Here is a 25,252-nt window from a genome sequence, read left to right on the forward strand (position 1 = left end):
TTTTCAAATTCGATAGACGCGGACAGCCCCGCCCTCCCCCGCTGGATTGGGCGGCGGAACGGCTCGGTGCCGCCCTCTTCCCAATAGCCGCGCGCTGTGAGGATTGATGCGGCCGCTGCCCAATGGAGACGCGGAGGCGTGAGGCGCGTGTGCCAATGGGGACGCCGGCCGGGCGGGCCCCCGTGGCGCGGGAGGAGATGGCGGTGCGGCGATACCTGCAGGACCTCTTCCAGAACGTGCAGCTCCGCGACTCGGTCACCGTGGAGCGGCCGCTACCCGCGTCCCGGTCCCAGCCTGAGTCTCGCCTGCCGCCGACTGGGGACGCCGCGCTGTCGTGGCGGCCGAGACCGCTGCCGAAGGAGTGCGCCGTGTTCCAGTGCCGCGGCTGCCGGGCGGTGCTGGGGGACTCGCTGCAGCTCTGCGCGCAGGAGGAGCGATGGCTCGGACTTCTCGTCTGCTTCAGTCGGTGCCCGGCCCCTCCTCCCTTACCAACACCTTTCCCCTGCCCCGGTCCCGACCCCCGTTCTCGCTCCCTTCACCCCTGGCCCCGGGGAGCGGGTGCCAGCCCCGGGGCGCGGAGTCGCGCAGGCCCGGCCGGGGCCCTGGCCCTCAGCGGGGCTCCGTTTCCCCTCAGGAGTCACGAACGATGTGGTGTGGGAGGACGAGCTGCTGGTCGGCCTGGAGGGAGCCCTGCTGGGATGGTGCGTATGGAGGAGCCCTCGCCTTGCCCCGGTAGCGCGGGGGGCGGCCGCGGGGGCCCGGTGCCCCTGCCCGCCCCTCGCACGGCGGCCCCGGCCGGGACCCGCCCGCCCCGGCGCTCCCCGGCAGCCCTGCCTGTGAAGGAGCAGCGCCGTTGGGCGCTGGTTGGTGTCCGTGTGCGTGCGGAGCTGCTGCTGCCTGCAGCGGGCAGCCGGCCGGGTGACCCTGGGGCTAGTCGGGCGGCAAGGGCCTTTCGGTGTCACCTGAGGGCCTAGGGAACCCGCAGATTGTTTAAATGATGTTTAAAGGCCGTTTTACTAACTACAAGGGATGGGAACTTTTAAAATATACGACTTGCTGTGGGGGTTCTGGGGGGTTTTTGTGCTTTCCACCCCCTGCCCCTCTGCTTGAGGCAATAGCCTGTTTGGGCTGGAGGAAATGTCGGGGGCCCAGGCGGTGCCTTTCCGCCTCTGTTTGAGCTGTGTAGCCTCAGCAGCTCTGGGATAGTAAGATACGTGTGTCCTCCCTTAATTGCAGCTTCACATATGGCAGAGATTATTTCTCACACAACGTGCCCAACTATTTACATGTGCGTTCTCTTTGTATCTGTAGTTTCTTTAAGGAGAAACCATTATTATGTCTTCTTTTGCCATCCTAACAGAACTGAAGATTTGATGTCCTCTGACAGGCATGCAGTGTCTGGTTTCAAAGTGTCTGTTTAATAACGTTTCCCCCCCTTCTCCTTTTAGCGCTTACAACGAGTTATCCTGTCGGTTGTGTGGCATGTCCGTGGGCTTTATTCTTTGTTCTGCCTCCACTGACCTGGTGTATCTCCGAGGCTTCTTCTGTTTCTTCAAGGAGAACATCCTCTGGTGAGTGTTCTGTGTTCTTACGAGCAATGATTTTACGGGGGTTTTAATTTACTACAACAGGGCGTACAACTAATCTACAACTAACAAAAGTGGCTTTACTTTTCACTGAGCGTGTTGGTATGGGATTTTAATATCCTCTATGTTTATATTGTTTGTGTTGTCATGACTCAATTTGATTTGCCTTGCGCTTTGTAAGTGTCCTCATGTAATGTCAAGGTTTCAATTTAGTTGTTTGTAATACTGAAATCATCAGTTCCAGACTCACTTAGCTAATGTAAGGTATCAGAGTAGTTCCATGGTAGACTGAGGACTTGACTTTTTTATGCTTTAAATATTTTCACAGTGTATTGACTACTTTTGGCAACAACCCTGCTTTTAAAATCATCTTAAATATCTGCCTAAACAATGAATGCAACTACAGGGGTTTTAACTGGTTTTCTTGGGTTTTTTTCCCTTTCTCCTTTTGTTTTCCAGTTATCTCCTAAAAAAACAAATGGTAATAGAAGCTTCTAAGGTGTATTTTCCTGCTGTGACCTTAAAGAAACAAGTGTTGGAAGTAAGGTTTCTACATTAATTTCTATGGAAAATATTTTTTAAATGCTGATATTTTTGGATATTAGTCCAAAAATATTGATACAATTACTTTTTTTTAAGTGCATAAGATGGAGAAAATACTGACTTATAAACACAGTGACTGACTGATGTGTGCGACATGCAGAACATTCTCTAGGACCACTTACCAGCAAAACATACCGAGCTCTAGCTAATTTTCTGGCAAAAGCGTGTTATGCTTTTATCTCTACACTTTAAATGGTTCTTGGTTTTTTTCTTTTCAGACTTCACCTAAGTATTACTACTTGTGTTGTCCCTAGAACTGATGATTCATGTTGAAGAATTATTTTTTTTAAAAAAAAAGGCAATTTGTTAATTTGAATTGGATTCTAACCCCGTTGTATATATGGCTATGTAAGCTCAGAACAGCATGGCAGTATTTAGTTTCAGAAACAACACTAGAACCTCCCTCCTTTTTTGGTGTTTAAATTGGATGTTCTTTTCTGTAATTTGGTTAGTCATTGTCTGAGTAAATTGTCTATCCCATAGCTCAGTTACTGTGTGTAGGAGGCAGCCAGTGTATCCAGTATTTATGTGCTTGCTTGTTCCATACTCTTTTTTTTTTTTTTTTTTCTTTCTTTCTTTCTTGTTTAGTTTCTGGTTTAAGTGTGGAAATGGGCCTGTGACATGTTTTTTCCTCTTCAAAGTCATCTTCCAGTGTCTTACCATAAAATCAGAGTGTTTTTATAAGTCTAGTGAGGCTAAAAATGCAAAAATTCTATCCAGGCAAGTCTTCTAAAGCTGAGACACATTTTTTCTGAAGTAAAATAATGGTAGTACTTCGTTGCAAACACAAATTATGTGATTGTGGAGAGTTTGCTTATTGACTAGAACAAGTGCAAGAATCTGCTTTTTGAGACATGCCAGCAGGATTTTACTCTTGTGATTTAGATGTGTTAACCTCAACCCCAGACTCTGGAAATGGGATTTTTGAGGGACCATCCACATCTGTTCCCTTGCTAACGATGAAACAGTCTGTCCAGATATTGTCAAAAAAGGCCTCTGGCTGCGTCAAAACCTGTAACGAGTTAACTAGGAAAGATTGGATTGATGATAGTGAGGCTCCAGTAACCCTGTTTCCTTACGTAGACTATTTCCATGCGTCTCTGAAAGGGGTGATGCTGGCACGTGTTCGTCTCTCTCTCTGTAGCGCAGGCCTCTGGTTTGGGCTGTACTAGACATGCAGTATAGAGATTAAAGCCCAGGATAATTTTCCGTCTTGAAAGTCAGCTGCTCTTTAGCCACTGGAAGTGGGGTGCAGCTCATTCAAAGATCTAGTGTTAGGACATTTTTCTCTAGTTTTAATTTCTCTTCTAGCTGAAAAGAAAGATTGTGGACCTCAACATTCGCCTAGAATTGCTGATGAAGAAGTTGAAGGAACTAGAACAAAATAAAGTGGCAGAAGGGTAAAGCTCTGCATCAGTTGCAGTTGACCTACTGCCAGGATAGTCGAGGTCAACTAATATACCATTTTCAAGAACTGCCGGAGTTGTTTCTGCATCGCTGTTGAGTGAGTTCATTATGGTGAAATAATGCACCAGAACAAGTTTGAGTGTTGATCCGTCACTTTATCTACTTACGGAAAGAACCGATGCTTAATTGCATCCCTTCAGTCTAAGGGGAACACCTGAAAATCTGACATACTGAACTTATGCTTGGAAAAATCAATAGCTCACCCATGCAGCATATCGCTCTCTGAGACAGTATAACCGTGGCTTTGATTCTCTCTAATGACTTCAGGGGGAAAACAGCCTTTGAAATACTGAAGTCCAGCTTCTGGAACTATACAAAACATACCAAGATGATGATATTCGAGAGGAGCTATTATAAATGGGAAGTTCTTGTCCTACCTTTCAATATAGATACACTGTTAATGGCACCTAGCAGTTGGTAGTGGCTCGTTAGCCACACCTGGTATGTGAGGCACTGCTGAATGGCTGCCTGATTGCTGCTTTTAGGTTTGCTTGTGTGTGTGGCCTGCAAACGGAGCAAGCTAGCACAGTGTGTGTAGTGCGTGAATCTGGATGGCACGACGCGAGCTGGAGCACAAGGGTTTCGATTTCAAATTCAAGGGCAACCCTTGAACGTACATGTGCCCGCCAAGTCCTCTGCAAGTGCGGCCCCATGGCTGCCCAGGACCGAGCCATGTTCTGGCAGCTCCATGAAGCTGAGGCTGTGAACAACTGCCTTTAACAGATCCCAGCCTTCCTTGCTAGGGCTGAAGCTGTGAAACCAAGGAATAGTCGTTTCTTCTTCACTTCTGCTCTGTCATGGGAACATTGCTCTGCTGAAGTCGTGATGATCTGCCTGCTGCCTTCACTTGGCCAGTCAAGATGTTTCATAAAAAATACCTAATGGGTGCTCGCTGGCGTTTCTCTGTGTTGAACGGGTTCCAAACATCTAGGAAGTAATTTGATGGAAAAGAAAGAACATTACTTACCCCTTGTTCTTGGGACAGAGTATCTCAGATTCTTGTGAGCTGGGAAATTAAGGGTCCTTTACTCTCCTTTTTGCTGCCTGAACGGTTGTTTTAAACCTTCCATAAAGTTTAGCAGTTGTCTGTGGTAGTCTAGGGGGGGATTGTATTTACCTGATCAACTTAATTCCAGTGAGGCAATTTGCTATTCCCTTACTTCTACTTCCGTATAGGATTGGCTGGTTGCATGCCCCATTGCTGCTGATGCCAGTACTCCCTCTATTTCATGGTCTTAATTGTTTTATTTGTAAAAAACCTCTTGTAACGGGCTTGGAGTAGAGGTGACAGAACTCACAGCAAGGGACCTCAGAGGCTTTAGGTGGGCAGCTGGTGCTTGCAGTACTACTACTGACTGGTCACCACGCTGCCTCTTGATCCAAGAGTTCCAGGTTGTCTGTCTGTTCTGATGGAGCAGTAACATAGAGTGTCAGCAGCCATTCTGCAGGGAGAGGGAGGGGATCTTTCAAATTCTAATACTATATGCTATCTGAATTAATGTTTTACGAGTTTGAAGAGTGTAAGTGCAAAAATACAGTGCTTTCCCATGACAGCTAAATTCAGGGTATGAAAAGTAACTACCTGAAGTAAATGTTACATTCCTGAAGATCAGTTTCATTGCCTGTAACGATAAATGTTATTTCCTCTAAAATGAGCTCTATCCCAAACCCTTAACGGCAAGGTTGTTCTTAACAGTTTTCACTGTATATGCATGTAAAGTTCAGACTTGCTGTTATTTGATTATTTCATTATTAAGAAGGAAGTTTTTAAGGTGGTGTGGTGCAATGACTTTTGCATTATGTTTAAGGGGCTGTTGGTCATTAACTGGGGTCTTGTGACTTAAGTTCATTTTGTGCAAACATCTCCCCTTCTCTGCTGAATTTTTTCCATTGTATAAATTCACTTTGTGTTGCTTTTAGAGCTCTTTTGTTGTCAATCAGTCTAAGAAACGTGATTGATAACGGCACTTACTCACTTTTGCCCTTTTATTCTAGTTTCTGCACTGAGGCTGTTTCTTGCTGTACATATACTTTTCATCTATACCATGTATAATAGTGCTAAATTGGTTTACTCCATTTAGCCATGTGTCCACCCCTAAAAGATATGTCAGTTATGAAGTTTTTTATATTATTTTTCAGTTGTAAATAAACTTTTTAAACAAATTTGTAAAAAGCTGAAATTCAGAAATGCGTATTGTGCAGATTGCTGATAGCATCATGCGAGTCCTAAGTCCACTTCTTTTCTTTAGATTTTGCTGAAAAAGACCCATCGGTTTCTCGTGCTTGGGTCCTGGTTCATTATGCAGCATTAAATTAGCGGTTCCTTGAATATATTACTTGGCATGAATTTAAACAAATAAAGAGTATGTGCTAAATAACAGAGGGCAAATTTGTAAATGACGTTTCTTGAATCTTTGGAATGGGGGACCTCTGCTCTGTTAAGCTATGGTCCTTCGTGTCTATTTGCCAAATCACATGTTTTCTTGGTGCTGCTGCCTGGTGTAGCTGCTGACGCTCAAAGCAGCGCAGTGTTCTGTCCAAGTTCCGTTTTAAGAAGCAAGCCGCATAAAATAAATGCATTACCTTGAGTAATTTGAGATTAACGTTTACTGAGAGACCAGTTTAAACCTATGGGTGCATTTTAATTTACGTGGTAATTATAAGCTTCTATTCCTGAAAGATTCAGCATGTGATCCCACAGCCTGCCCCAGATTCAAATTCCTCTTAATCTATAACTGACCAACAAATACTCATTTTTCTTATGCTAGTGTAGAACCTGATCTCTAATGAGGCATCCTGAGAGACGTGTTCTAGCTTTAAGTGCAGCCAGGGGAGGGATGGATTCTCTTATTTAAATGAATACCAACCACTTAGAAAGCAAATCTCAAGGTCAGGCCACCATAGGTCAGCTAACCAGCAGCTGTCTTCTCTGGAATCTGAAGACAAAAGCAACTAAAAAATGGAATGTATTAAGGTGGTTGAACAGGCTACTGAAGTCGTGCTGGTACCCTTCTCTAAGCTGGCATAAGGGTTAGCAATCCCGAACAGGTTTTGGAAAGCTCGTAGCAGGGACGGGAGCTTCTGCTTCAGCGCTGTCATGAGGTGGTGTCATGCTGTGGCGCTACAGCACTTCCCCGAACTGCTTTCAGCAACTGCAAGGGAAGTTGTGCCCCCCTGCAGGCTCTGACATGCCAGCCGCAGAAGGAATTTTTCAGGAACATAGTTGCCAAAACTAAACAATCCATATACATGAAGTTCTTCTGAGGGGCTTATTACTTTTAGGCAAACTATACAAGCAACAGATGCTTTCTGCTGTGATGTGAAACAACCCTTGGTGCTTTTCTCTGACAAGTTGCCCACCTTAGTATGAGTGGAGAAACAATTATTTCTTCAGTTGCCTTCCAAGAAGTCAGAGCTCTGGTGCCTGAAGTCTGCTGGAACCGCTGGACCCAAAGCAGATACTCAGCACATGGGAGTTCAGCTCCAACAGTTAAGTTTCGACAAAGGTACTGCCAGTACTGACACATCTCAGGAGCGGAGCGTACGGGAAGCTGGTTCATGTCTTCTCAACAAATGACGCATCCAGTTTTAGTGCATTCTCAGCCTGTGCTGCTTTATTGCTAAAAAAATTTGTGTACAGGTGCAGAGTTTCCAAGTTCATTTTTAAACAGTTCCTCTTTACAGTGTCAAAAGAATAAAATCTTATTTTGAAATCCTCAAAGATGCATAGATATAAAAGCAAGCTGCCTTTTGGAAAAACATCAGAATTTGCAGGGAGACATTCTTTCACTGTTACCACATAAAACATGTGTGCAATGGGAGTACATAGTTTCTAGCGACACCAATAATTTCCTCCACTAACCCATGTGAGCATGCCATCAGAAGTTCAGTATAAGTATTTTCTAGCCTGTTTTTTAAGTACTAAGGTAATTTTTAAGAATCTGTAACTAATACTTCTCCTTTGCAGTTACATCATACTTTTCAAAAGGGGGATATCTCCACAGACATCCTGAAGTAGCTTATTCTTAAGAATTTACATCAAAGGAAATAAGCATTAACAAAGGATACAACTGCTTACTCATCACACAAAAGAAACACATTTAACAGGGTTTAAACCAATGCAAAGTGTTCTAAAGAATACCTGGTAAGAATTAGGTGACCAAGGTTAACCACTGGGCTAAACTGGTTTTACAAATTCCCTTTTTGCTCAAAGAAGCTGGCTCAAAGGATTTCATCTAGTCTAACTTCTGATACCGTAAAATAGTTATCTTCTAATATTCCTGTTTTCACTTGGCAATTCTGGTATATCTAGAAAGAGCGTTCATGAGAAAAAATGTAAAACCCGTTCTAAACCCAAGTCACGGTGCTTTATGGATGGTTGGCTATGAAGTACGAACAGGAGTTAACTTGACACACAATTTCTTCCTCCAAGACACTTCCTCTTTCTAACTAAGAAACAGGACTGAGCCTTTGTACACGGAGAAATGTTCTGCACAAGTTAAACCCACCTACAAAATTAAGCTAAGATAGAAGTATGGAACTCTGCAGTAACAAGCTAGTATTCTACATGTTTGAATACAAGATTAAACTTGGAAAAGTATTAGTGACGTAGGCTATGCCACACGTTCTATGTGATTTTCAAACTGCCAGCAGAAATTCACTGCATTACCCACTAAAAGACTTGGGAAATATTACAGAGAACACACTAAAAGTTTACAGAAAGATGGCACCCAAATTCCCTTTTATTCAATAAGTGAAATAAAGAAAAAAAGACGTATTGCAACCTGTGTTGCAGAAGATAAAGACCTTCAGTGATCAAATCTCATTTTCTGTTTTTAAAAATCTCTTCAAAGAACTTAAAAAATACACAAGATTACCAGTATTTTCAGGTTCATTCCTGCAGGTGCCATTATTGCTGGCTGGTACCAGTTATGCTTCAGTACAGCTGCCTATGAGGCTAGAGAGTTACCTGAAAATACTGTCTATTAAAAAGCTATTCGACACCTGAAAGATATGTACTGTGCTTATTAATTTCAGTCTTCTCCAAATAATTTCTCTCACCACACCCAAACTTAGTACCTACTGTCTGGCAAATACTACACTCAATTTGAGTCTGTGGTTTCCGTTACTTGGTTTTTTGTGTTGTTTTGTGTTTGGTTGGTTGGTTTTTTTCCCCACCAGTTGCTCCCCCCTGCATCTTGTAAGAAACTCTGCACCCTTTTCCTTGCTACAGCTGCAGCAGGTGAGAAACCTCATCTCGCCCCCAAACATGCTTAGTTCATGCCCTGCTTTTTACATGCTCAGGGCACTAATATGAACCAGACAAGAGGTTATAAAGGCGAGTTCTGCGGATCCTGGTTCCTGATTTACAGTTTTGGTGCCATGCTTCTGTCCCTATCTATATAATCTGCCCCTTTCTCTACAGAGGCAGCACATTCTCTAAAAAAACAGAATTTGAGAATCAAAGCAGGAAGTTCAAGCTATTGGTATATTAATTCCTATTGCTTCATTATGTATAAATGCATATCTCAATTTACTGGTAATAACTACATTACACTAGACATTTTGAATCATGCATAATTAGAATACTAGCTCTAAGATTTGGTTTGTGGGCCTGTGCCGCTTTCCTTCAGTTTCTCCATGCAGTTCTTCATGCCTAAGGCATTACAAACTAGCTGCCTTTCATTTGAATGGCACACACACTTCTTTGGAGGGGAAGTGGAGAGAAGCAGACAGGATTTACGTAGGACACACTAAACAGTATGTTACCTTTTCTCCTTAACCTTAGATGTTGTAAAGCCTTAGGGAATCTGTCTATATTATAACCTGGGACATAGGCTCAGAGACAGAAACACGCACTGACATCGTGAACACCGACACTCTCTACAACTCAGGAGAAAGTGTAAAGCAGACTGAAAGGGAACAGACATCAGAATCCATGGTTAGTATTCTGCACTGTTAAACAAGACAACCTGGTCCAACTGCCAGCTTTTGCGTGCCTGTTGCAGCACTACAGGGGCAAAATGCTGGATCATTCATTAAAAGAAATCCAATGGAATCTAACTTAAACTGCCATTATGCAGCTCTGTACCTGAACAGCAAGCAGGATTATTAGTTTTGGGGGAAGACCAGACAGTTTCCTAGGGATGCAGGAAGCAGTTATTTCTAAGACTGGTTATCCATCAAAAACTGTTCTCTTCCATATTTTTCCCTTCTCTGCCCAAAACCAGACACTGCCAGCTCTTGACAATGTAATCCTTGTGTAATGTGTCAGTGTCCTGATGCTCGGTACAATTTCTTCTCACTCACTGTCAAGGAGTCTTTGCAAGACATTCGTTTTTGTCCTAAATTTGATGGTTATCCTCAGTTGCAGAAGGTACAATTCCTAAAGGTGCAATTCCCAACACAAGTACTGGCTAGATTGTCTGCAGCAGCACTACTGGATATGGAAACAACATACGCTTGTATCATCTGGGTTTAGTACTGCTAAAGGAGGGATGACAGTACTGGTCACTACACCTTTGATAGCCCACGCTGAAACGTGGTAGCATCTCGCACTTCTACTGAAGTTTTAGAAAGAGCGGAATCAAGGGGGCTGGAGCAGAAGCCATGCCATAGTACAAGAGCTGAAAGGCAAAGGGATTCCTTTTGTTGCTGTCAATAGCAATTTCTAGTCTAGTAGCCCACAGAATACAGATCATTATAAGAAGTCTGGACTGGGAAGAACATGCAGATAGCTTGCCAGGCTGCATCAGTCCTGATTTCCTACCCCTCTTTCTCTGAATGAATAAACCCTTGAAGAATTCTGTTCAGCGATACTTCTGAAGTATGAACGTGACCGTGGTTTTCATCATTATTCCATAATTATGTAAAATGTACTTGCTGACCACAGACCAGAATAAATTTCTAATTTCTCTAATGTAATGAGATAACAATCAAATTAAGGTTCCCTATGGCCAGCTTCTGATTTTATCAATAATTCAATAACTGGAATTTAAGCGGATTACAACCTTCCAGATCAATTAGCTTTTCATATGCATATTACAGATTAGACAACATTTAATTTAGGCATTCTCACGCTTATCTCCATTACTTTATACTGTAAAAATGCTCACAGCCCTCACAGACCCATTACCAACTTATGGAGAGCCAAAGGGCTTCACCTCCATAATTCTGAAACATTAGAAGCCTCCGTTCAGCTGTAAGTTGCAGTCCACATTACTTCAGCTTTCTAGAAGAAATCCAGCCAGACAGAGCTAAACCTCTGATGTAATAATTCTGTTCAGAATACATTATTATCTGTTGGGCTGCATTGTCTCAGTAGACTACATACCTGCACTGAAAACAGTGTCAACTATGGACATTTTAGAACCCCTGTAACTCTTTCATGTAACACTTTTGATAGTGAATACTTTGCTGGGTGCAGAGGCTGCAGCTGTAGATCAATAACCCCCTGTGTTACCACAACCTTCATAGGACTGTCCTCTGCAAAACTTCAGGCATCAACAGAAATCAATTATGGTCTGAAACAAAGCGTTTAGCAAGGCTAAAATTATTTTTTGCTGTGAAGTAACATTTTTAGAATTCTACAATTGTTCTTCAGAGGTACAAATGACTTGAGTGTCAAGTGTTCTCTGATTTTTTTAGATTTAAAGACCATCTCAGATCGGTCTTTTTAAACAAAGAAAACAAAAAGTACTTCCCACAATAAAAGCTTCTAACTTCAGGATCAGGTTCTCTTCACAGTCCAGTATTTGGAAGGGTTTAGTTTCTTCTCAGAGAAACAGAGCAAGTGCTAGACTACAAAAAAGGAATAAATATAGAGAAACTTCAGCTATCCTTTCAAAAAGAATTGTCTGCCCTTCCCCCAGCACTCATTGACAGTGCTTCAGACATGAAAAGCTGATATTTGTTTTCTTGTATCAGGTTCATTAACTAAGTAATCAAGTGCCAAATTCCCTCCAATGAGAGGAACATAAGAGGAATTCACCCATCTTCTCAGGAAGAGACTCTTCATGCAACTCCCTGCAGCACAGAGCGCCACAAACTTTTTTGGTTATTACCCACTTACTCTACTGTACAGTCTTGCTAATGCAAGTTATTTACTATCACATGCAGAACAGTTATTGCTACTAAAGTTCTATTTTCTTATTAAATCATCTTATGGCTTTGTTTGCATCAGGGATTCTTCCCCCTACATACTGTGCTATTTTGCATTCCAGTTTCAGAGGTATTTTTCAATTGATTCTCCCAAGCACTAAACTACTTTATTCAATGGTACAGCTACTTCCATTTAGAACTGAATCTAACTCTCTGCACAGGTCCCCCAGAGCTCTGCTGTAAATGGCCCACCTGTCCAATTTTCTTGTTAATGTATTAGATACAGAGGATTGGTTTTTTGGGGCTTGTTTTGTGGTTTGAGTTTGTTTGGGTTTTTTTCCATGTTACATACATGAACCCTTCATGGATTACTGGTTTTGCACCAAGCACGTGCTTCTTGATTAACCACCTTAGAGATATATTGTATCAACATCACAAAACCAAGCTACCCATTCCCTCCCTCCCTCCCTCCCTCCCTCCCCCCCCCTAATGGCCATTTACACGCAGATCTCAGGAAAAAAAGATGCAGTATCCTCTCTAAACTGAAAGTGAATTTTGTTCTTGCAAAAGAGAGAAATGAGTGAAGAGCAACACTGGGACCAAATGAAATACTTTCTCCTAGGAAATCAGAGAATGCCATCCACAGAGCATTGCACAACTCAGGAATCATACCAGTCTCTTATTTGACCAGTCCAAGCTGCCCATTGAGTGCTAAATCATTTGGACCTCCCCTGGTCTAAACTTTCCTTCTGAAAAAAGCAGAGGGAGAGGCAGAAATTATTAAAATCAAACTTAGAGCTGGAAAGCAATACTGGAAGTTACCTAAAATACAGGATAGTGAATTCTCAATCATACAGGGGTGGGGAATCTCTGATCCATAGGCTAGAGATAGCCTGCTGCACAGATAGAGCCTGCAATGTTGTTCTTCAACAGCTCTTGACTTTATCATATTCTCTCTCATTATTATTAACATTAAGATGTATGTAAATGCAGGATCCACCAAAGATGTTAAAAGATTCAATAGGACTTCAGCCAGAAAAGGTTCCCCATTCCTGCGATAATGAATAAAAGCCTTCTATGCGTAACTGGCAGATAGCATTTTGCAACCATTAACTTATTATATAATAAGGATAATGTTTAACCAGTTATAACAATTATATATCAGATCTGAAAAAAAAAATACCTAAGAGATTTTGTAAATGATCTTAAGGTAGCAGAGATGCGTACAAAATGCACACGAACTCCTTAGCGTATTCATACTTTTTTGAGTATATCACATGATGGGTAATAATAAAAAGTGCTGCACGTGGAAGAAAACACCTTCGAAAAAGACTAAAAAGAAAAGAATCCCACTGAAAGAGATGAGAATTCTAGACGTTTACACACACTAGCTTACTATTGCAGTTGGACAGATAGACTAAAACCAAAGTCAACTATGATTCTATGAAGCCCGTTAAGTGAACGCATTCCATTTCTAAAGATAGCTTTGCCATTGTCAAAGGGAGGATACTGCATGTTTAGACCACATTTGTGACATTTCTATTGTATCCCTTCCAGTGTTAATTACATTATCATCACTGTTTATTAATAAATTTGTCACTCTGAAATTGTAAAAATACTACTAGGCTCATGCACTGATCCTAACATGGCACTACAGTTTGCTACAAAGCACTAATGCTTATGGAACTATACACATCTCAAAATGGAAGACATTGGTGATTTTGTTGTTTTCAAACAACTTGTAACATCATTTTGTCCACAAGTATTAAAATATATATATGTATATATATATGATCTATTGCACATGCCCCTTGTTTTTGTAATCTTTCACATGGGAAGATTTCCAACCAACACAGAGAAAAAGTGGAGCAAGAAAAAGTAAGTAGGCTGAGGCAGCATTTCTAACACAGCAGTTTTATAAAGGTGCTGGCCAGAAAGGTATGGCAATGGGGTCTTCTGGGCATGCACTATTGGAGTATTACTTCTGTGAAAGCCACAGATCCTTAGCCTTGCAAAAATACTATGTTCTGAAATTAAACTTGAAAACTAATGTTATTACGCTGTCATGGATAGGAGTCAGGGAAAATCAGCAATTCTGGTTTTTTGTTACAATGCAGGGTTACAAAATATTGAAGATTATTCCTGTGGAAAAAGAAATCAAACAGCTGCAAGTGTCTACTCTCTAGCCAGACAAATGTCTTTTGTACATGCCCACAGGAAACAAAAATAACTTCCTGTCCCCCAAGTATTTTGTCATCAAGCTGTGCAAGAAAACTGCTAGCTCTAAAGTCAGAAGGGTAAGTATGGGCAGAAGGAAGAAAAGGAAATGCCCAGACCTAAAAATCAGATGTTTTTTATACCAGATAACTCCCAACCACTTATAATCCTATGATATTGACAGTATTTTCCATCACTTAGAGATGGATCCTGCTTCTACAGACATCTACATTAAATCCCACTGGTTTTAACACAAGGAGGCCCTAAAAGGAAGTGTGCTTTTTTAGTTGCCTCCAAGGCCAGAAAATTCAGACCATATTCAGCAAAGAAATCCTATGTTCTTAAAAGGAGTCAGGCCAAGCTGGTGGTCACCTTGTCAAGATCAATGTAACTCTTACCACACAGCTCATCTCAATGTTACACACAATTTTAGTGCACCTCTCTGCTCATTACAGCTGGCATTACTGTGATACGCAGTGTCTTGCCCACTGCTCTTCAGCTTTACGTGTCTGATCTTTTCATTATGAAAACAAAAACCAGGTAAAGCTGTCATTAAATCTTATCGTTACAATGCAAGTCTAAACACAGACCTAACCCTACTCCGAAGATTAGGATCAACATCTCCTCTTGTCCTTACTCTGCTATGGAACTTGGTCCCATAATACGTCACCACATTTTAGATATCAGAATGCTGCCCTTGCAGTCTATCATTAAGATTTAAGAAGGATTTCAATTGTTGGCTTTTTCAGCCACGTGCAGGCTGTCTGGCTCCCTGCAGCAGTTTTCTAAAAGGAAAACCAGAACTAAACCAGAAATCTAAAACAACCACCCCCCACAACCATGCTATTATCTCCCAAACCCTATTAACAGAACCTATATACCTTTATTTGATCCAGGTTTGAAAATATTATTTTAAGCTATTAAGCCACATTTTCTAAATCAGAAGCTTGGAATAAGGTGCACTAAGAAAAGCTCCAGATTTGAAGTGGAATAGAATACATATCCCAGTTCTGGGTTTTTTTTGCCAAGAAATCTTACTTGTCATATACAATACCATAGCAGGGAGCACATAAACAATACGCTCCCATTTGAGAATGACAGAAAACACCCTATATAATCACAAATGATGGAGACAAAGAATCTTGTGTAAACATAAGAACAACAGATTGCGCCTTAGTTTGGGAAGAAATAAGAGGAACCAGAAAAAGGCTTGTCCTAAGTATTCCTGCTCTCTCTCAACTCACGCCTCTTACGTGGCTAACAGGCCATTCCCTTGGGCCTGTTTCTACCTAGATAATGGAAACATACAGGTCATCTCAGTTTTCAATCACAGAAGAATCAAAAAGCTGATTCCATCAGCAGTATGAAAAGCTGAAACTGTGCCAAGGAAGCTGAGTGGATCAACTGCAAGTTTACGCCTCTGGTCTCTTCCATCCCACCAAAAATTAATTTCTTCAATAAAGAAATAAGTTCTGCCCCATCTCTTTTACTGCAGAATATTTTTGTTCCTTTTGCTGCTAAGGATTCATAAAAAGCCACAGAGAGGGAATGATTTAACATAAACCTAATTGTTATCCTGTTACCACAGAGGCTTTTAAAGCTTCATTTTTCTTTGCTAAAAATGAAATGGTGCAGAGTAATTTCTCCTTCTGGTGAAAGCTCTTCATATCCAGCACTTACATAGGTTTACACATGCAAATATACATATTGATCACAGACTGGGACAATGCATTTACACACTATAGACAAGGTGATTCTGCATTTGTTCCTGTGCATTAGCTGCTTTATGCAAGTTGACATCAAGACATCTATCTACACAGGCAAGCCTGGGTCCTGGAGCAGAAAATACCTGTACGGGATGTCCCCAGTTGATTGAGACCTCATGTCAGAGCAGAAAATATGTTCTGGTTTTCCTGCTGCAACTTTTCATACAGGTCAAGACAGTTTGGCATGCAGACACTTTATCTGCTAGGAATTCCAATATGACACAGTGAAGTACCTAACCTTCCTAAAATGAAGAAGGAGATACCAGTGAAGAACACCAGCTTGCACTTGTATCTGATTGCAAAGTATTTCTCATTTTAAAACAGAATGCAGAAAGCTGGATGAAGAGCTGGCACACAAAACATTTCTTCAGGGAAACAAATGCTGATTTCTGTTACTCTGCTTTCGAGTTTTGATAAAATGGTGGAGCACTTCTGTGGGAGAAGTCATGTGGTGAATCCAATGTTGGGTGAGATGGCTGAAACTGGGAGTGGAGAGATCTTTGTTCGTTCAGCTCCATGGAAGTGAAGGGCAGGTTTTTGCTTGCTAGAAGAGAAACATTCACATCCCGCAGCTTATGAGCAAGCAACAGAACCACCTTTTTCTTGAACGTCAGGAGAGGATCTGGAATCCCAAAATAAAAAAACCAGATGAGGTAGTTTAGGAATCAGAATAAAATACATTTCACATTAAAATGCCCACTGGCTCATTACTTTAAAAGCCTGACTCTAACGGACAAAATCAGCTGGCTTCACAAACCACAATAATCCCTTGCTCTTTATGATTTTTTATCTTAACTGTACATGTCCACAAGCTGGTTAAGGAAACACTACAGAAATGCGGAACTATACACTTACTTGGAAGCAATGCACCTAAAACCAAACCAGTGTTAATTAGCTATGGGGCTTCTTAACTATGGCTCCAACACAGAGCATGACAATGTTAGGTAGCACCAGAATGTACCCTGAACTACAAAACTGTCAGTGCTGCAGAGGAAAAAAGCACTTAGGCAGTTGGAAGATCACACAGATGATGTACTTATTTTTACTCATTTCTCGCCACTTATCCACAGTGTAGACATACTTCAGTACCTCATCTTGTCACTGATCTCCTGGCTTTTCATCAGTGACACTCACTTGGTATCACCTAGTCACAGTAGCTGTTAAGACGTGATTTTTTTGCTTTAAGTTTGATGCCAGCCTGGGTTGGAAGGTAACGTGGGTGCACTCCTGCACAGCTAGTGCCAGAAATGTTTATTATCATTCTCCTGTATTACAGTGAAAGATGTGAAAGAAATTTTTTTTCTTTGGTTTCTCTTTCTCACATACAAGAACATGAGGATATGACCTATTTTCTAACCCCTTCCTCTCTTTTCTCTGTCTGTATTTATCATCTTATTCCGATTACCTTAACCCTTTAGTTGATCAAGTTCAGAAATAATCTTCCAGTGACGATTTTCAACTCATATGTTAGAAGCAGCAGGTAGGTCATGAAAATGGAGATAAGAGTGTGGGTCGTCATCATTTTCTCTCTGAGGCACTCAAATATGTCAGCTGATCATGAGCTTGACCATCCATGCTCACACTGTTGGGCAAGTCTTATTCTTGTTATGAAGATGGGGAAAAGCAGACCTGGAGAGCTGTAACAAAACATGCCAAAGGTTTGTGACAGAGCTCAGAACACAATACAGCACTCTGTTACCTTAACTACCAGAATTTCTTTATTTCATTCACTGGGAAAAAAAAAACCAAACAACCAAAACCAAAACTCCAGAAGTTGATTGCCATTCTTAGAAATTTTGAATGAACTTTTTTCTGTTTGATAATTGACATGCAGTTATGTTTTCTTCCAGTCACATTGTTTAACAAATACAATTTTTAGGATAACTACTCCAATACAATTACACAATTCATGTCTCTCAGCAGAGCAAAACGACAACATGGGACAGGAATTTTACAACTATAAAAGCATTTATTCTTCTTAGAATACATAGTTAAATTGAGCTTTCTTTCAAGCAAAATCTAAGCTGAAAGCTGACACTGTGGCAACATTCCAGTTCTCTGAAAGTATCCTATGAAAAATTAAAATCTCAATGACTGATTTCTTTGGACAGAAAAAAAAAAAGAAAAGAAAAAACCTAAATCAACCTAAATCAAAGAAACTTGACAATTTTAGTATCTAAATAACCTTATGGCTTTACTCACCATTATTTTTGATCAATCCACATTCTCTTCAGAGAGCCTAGAGAGAAAGTGATGAACAAATGAAATTAAATTTGCATCTAGGAAGCAATTCAGATCATGCATGATTATCTGCATGAGATACACAAGATTAGCGGTACCTTCCAGGAACCAGTTAACATTTTTAGACATTCTACAAAAAACATGTTGATGTCACTTTTCAAATGATCGTATCCACCCGCCTACTGTTTAAGGGAAAGGATAGTCAAGTGAATTGGGCCCAAGTATGGAAGACCCAGCACAGGAAAACTTTAACTAAGAACAGGCTGGGGAGGAAAAGCAAACACCCAAAAACATGCCTGAAAGACTTCTGTTCAGAAAGCATTCTGCTTCCTGGAGTAAAACCATGCATGTCAAGCATTCCACAGAATGTAGTTTACACAGTCCTGAACTCCTTTTTGTCCAGGAATCTGTTGGTTTCCACTTAACTGAGAACAGCCTACAGCCCATGCCAAACTGACTCTACCTGGAGCATTAAGTACACACCGCTACTGAAACAATTTTTAATTGTGCATATTTTGAAGATAAATGACCTTGTTAGGGTAAGCTACCATCAACAGACACATTTCACAGGAACTGAGATGGACACAATTTCAGTTTCCAGTAGGGCAAGAAACTCTCTCCTGTTAATAACAAACCGCTCCCAACAGCAAGGAAGCATAATGACTGTTCTCAAGGATGCTGAGCTGACAACCTAACGGAAAGAATAATGGATTGTAAGCAGAACTATCTCATCACACAGAACTTAAATTATTAAAAACTTCCAGTATCCTCACCAAAGTATTACTAGCCTCCACACTCCCGCACAATGCAGCATTTCTGCAAGCACCAGGGACCCGCACCTTCAGAAAATCCGCAGTCATCAGATAATCCCTAGCGCTGTATTTCTGGGCAGTTACTCCATTCTCATGTTGTCAATTCTGACCCTTGCTACACAAGTCCTCCCTCAAGAACCTGTCAAGCACTATGTGACTTTGAGAGATAAAGGAACAAACAGCAAATTAATCAGAGAACAATTAATTTGACAAGGAACAGTTATCAGAAACTCTTCCAAACTTATATATCATAATGGAAACAATTCCCAATGCCAATCTTTGAAAAACTGGGTTTTCTATCACTTATTTTAAAGCTACAAATTAACCAAACTAAATACTAAAGTAAGTCTTATTATAAAAAAGCAGCAGGTGACACTTAAAGCAACTCATACAAGTGAATAATTCATCCAATACTGAAAATCAGTTGGCTTTAACCAATTTCTTTTTTTTTTTAAAAAAAAACAAACTTCACTGACTTTGGATGCCCCAATTTTTAACTACTCTGCTTGATATACTTTCTATCCCATTTTCATACGTTGTGTGGGAACAGAGTTCACACTAGTACCAACAGAGCTTGCAAATGCAACTGGATATAAATCAAAGCTATTAAAAATTAGCAGTCACCGAAGCTGATGGTGACAATATCAACTCTACAGTTAAAAGCTAGTGGAAATTATGAAGGGGGGGGATGACGGATGACAGACCAAAAGACTGCTTTTCTTGTTTCATACCTTACTGAACATACAATCAATTGATCTGGAACAAGTAATATTTGTGAAAACTGAACATTATATATATTAATCCTTTTATGTTAAGAATTCAGAAAATATTATTTTAATTAAAGTTTTTACCTATTTGGGGTTTTTTTGCTGTACTGTAACTAAAGATTAGTTTCCGCGAACTTTACATCTCATATTCAGATAGACAGCTTCTTGGGTACAGGCAACTAACTTCAAGAATTTCAAAGCCAAAAAGAGATGAAGAAATAGCTCATAAATAAATTTACCAGCAGAACTGCAATATTTGTCTTTTCATATAGAGCAACATGTCCTATTACCAAAGCATCAATGCAGGGGTGGGGGGGAGAAGTCACTGTTCTGACATGACATAATCAGCACACTGGAATTGGAAATCATACTAAAATGAATAGTGTACAGCTAAACTACCAAGATTCACCCCACCCCTTGCACCCTGTTTTAAGGTACCTTTAGTTTTAGTTACACTGGTCAGCAAAAATTCAGATCCGTCAGATCTGGCTTTCCAAAACACTACCTTTCTCCCTCTCACTCACACAGAGATGCTCCAGGAGACAAGCAGAATTAACAGACATAGAAGATTATTAGCCCTCTCTTCCCTACAGCCCAAGAAATAAGTGAGGAATGAAAGATCTAGAAACAGGTTTATGTAGAAAGACCAAGACACAAAAACTGGAAAGTAAAATGTGGTGGAGATGTGTGAAGATACAGAAAGCAAAATTAAGCACTACAGATCACAAATTCACTAAGACCTTTCCTATGTCTTAAAAAGCATCGATTTTAACCTGGAAAGCTGATAATGACAAAAGCTTAAATCATAAACACAAAATACAGTAGAAGTAGCTTACAGTCCTGCAAAAAAAAAAATAGCTGCCTTTGTGCTTCTTTCACTTTCTAGGTAAACTTTTAAAAAAGGCATCTAGACCCAATCTATGAGGCAGTGTAATAAATAGAAAGGCTAGGTACTGGTGTGACTGGAGAAAGGTAAGGAACATACAGCTGGAACAGGCCTCTCAAAAGGGCTTGTGTTAACGGCACCCAGGTTAGCAGGTCAGCCAGACCCCAGCACATCCCCCTGCGGTTTCAGTTTCGGAAGACACCCAGCTCTGGAGACAAAGAACACTGATAATCCACAGAATGGGACAGGGTAGAGTCACAGACCACTGTCACCTCCAAAAGGGTACACAAAGGCGTATCTGAAACCTAGAGTGGTTCCCAACCTAGGAAGAGGCCAGAAGGCATAAGGATGTGCCAGCTGATGTCCCTTGTGCTCTACAAGGGATCCTGGACTTAGCATCTGGACATGAGCAACACAGCGCCAGACTGCTGCACACACAGCTTAAACACCCTTGCCACAGCGCCTGGCTGCTGGATAGACACCTTAGGCACTGCACGTATTCTGCCACTTTAAGAGATTGCCAGCCTGAGTGTTTTGTTCCACTTTGTATTCTAAATAAAACCACCTTCCTCTCTGGTGAGGTTTCCAATGGCTATTTGCTACATTGCCGTTACAATCTTGTAACAGTACCTCCTACAGCAGCAGAGAAAGGAGGGAGGACTGTTGTACAGTGGGCTTTCTACTCCATGATACACACACCACAGTAACATGCTCCTTGAGTGTACTCAGGCAAAGAAACATCCCTTCCTCTGCACCCTATTTTAGATAAATCCTCCTCCTCTTTTTTTTTTTTTAATCCTCCAAAGACTGCACAGGCCCTCGCATCTTCCATTCACGTAACCTCCGGCATGTCAGGACTAGTTTCAAACACTCTTCCTTTTCTAGTTTCTAAGAATGAACGTGGGAGGTGTTCAAGAGATCCTCCAGACTCTTCACAGACTCAGTCAGAATTTTTAGACTTAGCTGGCCCACAATTTTTGACACGCCTGTGTCACACAGGTCACCATTGTAAGATTTACAGCCAGTTCATGCAAATCTTTACTGTGTAGGCAAGATCGTAAAGCAGTGCATATAGTTGATTTGACATAAACCGGGGTAACCAAATACTCTTGAATTTTTTGTTTGTTTATTTTTTAAGATACTACTTGCCACAACTCTTGTGCATTCAAAGCAATTAAGAATAAATATTAATCCAAATTAATTTACTTACTGCTAAAATAGTGTACAACTGAAAGCTGATCGCTTATTATTCTTTTAATGATAACATAAAGCAGAATTATCTTTAAATGTAATATGCCAAAGGCAAATCTCCAGCATACTGTAACAGATTGCGCATGGGCATGTGTAAGTAAGAGTATTCATCAATAGCAGCACACTGTGCCTTAATGTTATGTTGCTCATAAGCTGCTATTACTGTTCCTACATGAATAATAAAACACGTGGAACTGGTAAAGTGTGCCTTAGGAAATTTTTCTCATAAGCAGCTACTGCTTTCAGAAATAGTTGTGACAAACACACTTGTTTGGTGAAGGAACAGAAATACAACTACCTCATTAGATCATGTAAGACAACATGCCGTATCTCCACAAGGTCTAAAGCTGTGCTTCTCATTTAACCACTTCAGTTTTTTACTTTTAGCTAACATGAACACTGAAAGTGTGGTCACTTAAAATTCTATGACAAATTTGAGATTTAAATAATTGTTATCAGATGAAGAACATAAGGAATCTCATGCCAGTGACAGTAATCCTTGTGCTTTCAGCAAGACGTGTTCCCCCCCCCTTTTTTTTTTATTTAAACAAAGTACCATTCTACATTACAAAATACCTCCAATAATTTTGAAAAATTCAGGGGTTACCTGACCTGCACGTTACCAACGTGGAAAGGAGAGAGTTTTTATTAAGTTTCACACCTGTAAAGTCCTTGTCACCTGGTTATCAACAATCACATGAATTCATAGGCTATAATCCTCTCCACGAAAGTTACATTGCACTGCAGATTACTTGTACATCCTGGTTTTGCCAAATGACTCGGAAGCCATCCCCTTTGTGCGGCCATGTGTCATTAAGACATAAAGGTATCAGAAAAGGATTTAACTGCTTAGTAGAGTAGCAAAATCCACCTAGCACACGGATCCCACGAATAACCATGCCACCAGACGACTCACTACCATCAGCCAGCGCAACCAGCCAGGGCTGCACCCGCGGCGGCGATGCAAAGCCTCATTCCACAGGAGGCCCGGCGGCTTCCCCCCGCCCGCGGCCGGCCGCCGCTGCTCGCCCCAGCGCGGCCCCGGCCGCAGGGCACGGCGGTGCGGGGGGCGGCTCGCTCTCCCCCAGCCACCTGCTACAGCCCGCTGCCGCTCCCGCCGGGGCCGCGGCGCGCCCTCAGCCCCAGCCCTGAAGTTACAGGGAAGCGGCCCAGGTCCCAGCCCCGCGCCCCGGCGCTCGGGGCCGCCCCAGCGCGGAGACCAAGCGGCCGATTGAGGCAGGCGGGGGGCGGCCCGGTGAGGCGACCGGGCGAGTGTGGCGGCCGAGCGAGGCGGGCTCACCGGCCCGGGGCGGCGGCGCAGGGCCGAGGGCACCTCAGGAAGCGGCGGGCACGAACGTCCCCGGGCCCAGCCCAATCACGGAGCAGGACGGGGAGGCGGGTGCGCGGGCGCCCGGGCCCAGCCCAATCAGGGCACGAGCACCGGGTCCTGGTTGGGTGCGGCCCCACGCCCGACGCCGTTGTTCCCCGCCGCACTCACCTGAACGCGGCCGCGGCCGCGGGGCTGCGGCCGGCCCCGGCCCCTCCGCCTCTTCCTCTCACTCCGCCATCTTCCCCTCCTTACCTCGGCCAGCCGGCGGGGGGCTCGCAGCGCCCAGCGACGCCGGGCCCGCCCACTCGGCCGCAGGCCTATTGGGTGCCGCTCCTATGCCATCAGACGTCCAGTTTTGGCAGCGATTGGCCAGCGAAGCCGTCCGTCACAGAGGCTGGCCTCCCGCCTCCAAGGCTTTCCTTTCCGATTGGCCCCGGGGAGGGCCCACGCCTGGAAGGGGATTGGCTGAAGCCGCGCGAACAGGGCCGGCCAGGGGCGAGGCCTCCGGTGACCTCCAGAGGAATTTAAAGGAGTCGCTCGCCGAGCGGTACGCGGTGGGGCGGCTCCGGCTCGGCGGGGGGGGGGTGTCCCCGCTCTAGCAGCCCTACCAGCACCCGCCTGGAGCTCCGGGGTTGCGCCACGGGCCGGCACCCGGGGCGTGGGGAGCATGCCCGTCACGGGGGCCGCCCGGCCGGGGCTGCTGTGGCGAGGCGTGAGCGCCGCTCCCCCGGCCTGCGCGTCACCGCGGCCCGGCACCCGGGGCCGCTGGTCCCTCGCCCTGCGGCCGGGCTTCCGCCGCTGCGGGCCGGGTTTCGTTACTGTTTGTGGGGTTGTTAGCAGCCGGTAATGTTACGCTGGAGCCTGAGGGGTGAACGCGGCGAGCGGTGAGGAGAGGCGCACTCCCATTCAGAAGCTCCAAGGAAACACCCCCGTGTAACCGTGATCCACCCGACACCCACCGCCGCTGGGGCCTCGGTCCGCGTGTTGGGCGCCTTCCCGCAGACTGCCGGCTCAGGTGAAACGCTTCTGCCAACCTCATGTTACATCCATGTGTTACTCACAACCGAAGCCGCGGTCTCAAAGGACTTTTAAAGCCATTTCCCATTGCAGAGTTACGTCGCTCCTGCTCCTCATGCGCCAGGTGCGGTGTTTGGATGCCCGGTGCTGCAGGCAGCCCGCTCGCCGCCCCCCAGGATCGGTCAGCTATCACACCCGCTGCCGCTCTGCAGGCTGCATCGCGCCCCAACAGCCCAACCTGGCGGCAGCCACGGGCCCCCGCAGCCGGCGGTTCCCAACAGAACGCGCTGCAGACTGGCAAACGGACTTGACTCGCTGTTTGCCGGTAGACGGCCAAATGGTTCGTCTGATTAAATACCTATCCCTTACGCTGTTTTTTTAAAAGAGAGAGATGTAACGTGAAGCAGCTCTGCCTTTGCGCTATTTTATTCCTCTTCCAGACTTCAACCTTCACAGATGACCTTTGTTCTCAAGAAGATTTAAGATAATGTCTACAAGCAATCAAGTATGCTAAAAATACTTTTGTGGAAATCTGCTTTTATCTCTACAGCTTAGTTTTGAAGAATTTTAAATTTAACGTAAATTTAAGATCTCAGCTCCATAAAGCTTCTCTCGCTGTCTACCACCTTCTAAGTTACATGTTAAATATCTAGATTTCAGAACACAGAGTAAGATACTCGGTGGCTTCCATACGATTTGTACAGCCAACAGTGAAGTCAGGTTCTGATAGACAGGAGGGCGTTGTTCACTACAGACTGGTTAGCTGGCCTTTGGTTTGGTTGTGGGGTTTTTTTGCTGTGCACTATCAGCATATCAGTGTTCACCTTAGAGCACATTAGCAAAAATACCTAATGTTCAAGGTAGGGGCTTAGAAAGACAGATGCCAGAAACAAGCGTTAATATTATATACCCTTTACTTAGAACACCACTAGGTGGAAGGAAAGAAGAAGAAAAAAAAAGCCTAAATTGGAACCATGGAGAGGTGTAAAGCTCATAGTGTTATGGGATCCATAGGGCAGTTATAAGTGTGTCCTCTTCTGGAGCTCGTGTTTTGCACTAGTTTCTTCCATTCTGCCAGCAGAACAAAGGATTGTTAGATTGTTAATGCTCTGAAACCAAGCTTAGTTGTAAGGAATTGATTTGTAAGGCCTGCTAGCACCATTCTACTGGTGTTTAATTTTTCTAGTCATTAAAGAACAGTCAATTACC

At 43.1% G+C, this 25,252-nt stretch overlaps 1 protein-coding gene and 1 long non-coding RNA gene across 4 annotated transcripts; one reads left to right on the plus strand and one right to left on the minus strand.

Moving 5' to 3' along the window:
* Positions 1–110: 110 nt before the first annotated feature.
* On the plus strand, positions 111–6,248 carry OIP5 (Opa interacting protein 5). 3 transcript variants are annotated; one of them, XR_008823100.1, is made up of 6 exons: positions 141–462; positions 635–701; positions 1,449–1,571; positions 2,046–2,127; positions 2,408–2,537; positions 3,501–6,248. XR_008823100.1 is itself a non-coding variant. In XM_056346816.1 (5 exons), exons 1-5 carry the CDS (start codon positions 156–158, stop codon positions 3,591–3,593), a joined length of 672 nt encoding a protein of 223 aa, XP_056202791.1. In that variant the 5' UTR covers positions 151–155; the 3' UTR covers positions 3,594–6,248. The 3 variants fall into 3 exon arrangements, 1 of the variants encoding a protein (XP_056202791.1); XM_056346816.1 differs by lacking the exon at positions 2,408–2,537 and having other exon boundaries at positions 151–462; XR_008823099.1 differs by lacking the exons at positions 2,046–2,127; positions 2,408–2,537 and having other exon boundaries at positions 111–701.
* Positions 4,569–23,324, minus strand: LOC130152770 (uncharacterized). Its single transcript, XR_008823101.1, has 5 exons — positions 23,195–23,324; positions 17,942–17,978; positions 17,145–17,376; positions 7,017–16,361; positions 4,569–4,583 (listed from the first exon to the last, which is right to left on the minus strand). It is a non-coding gene; the product is annotated as an uncharacterized LOC130152770 (long non-coding RNA).
* Positions 23,325–25,252: the final 1,928 nt, after the last annotated feature.

Source organism: Falco biarmicus, chromosome 7 (assembly GCF_023638135.1).
Source record: "Falco biarmicus isolate bFalBia1 chromosome 7, bFalBia1.pri, whole genome shotgun sequence".
Classification (NCBI taxonomy): Eukaryota; Metazoa; Chordata; class Aves; order Falconiformes; family Falconidae; genus Falco; species Falco biarmicus.

Excerpts from the sequence above, each read along its gene's own strand:
- OIP5 (XM_056346816.1), top strand. The coding sequence starts at position 156 with ATGGGGACGCCGGCCGGGCGGGCCCCCGTGGCGCGGGAGGAGATGGCG. Across the intron at positions 1,572-2,045 it reads TTCAAGGAGAACATCCTCTG|TTATCTCCTAAAAAAACAAA; the intron begins GTGAGTGTTCTG and ends TTTGTTTTCCAG. Across the intron at positions 2,128-3,500 it reads TAAAGAAACAAGTGTTGGAA|CTGAAAAGAAAGATTGTGGA; the intron begins GTAAGGTTTCTA and ends TTTCTCTTCTAG.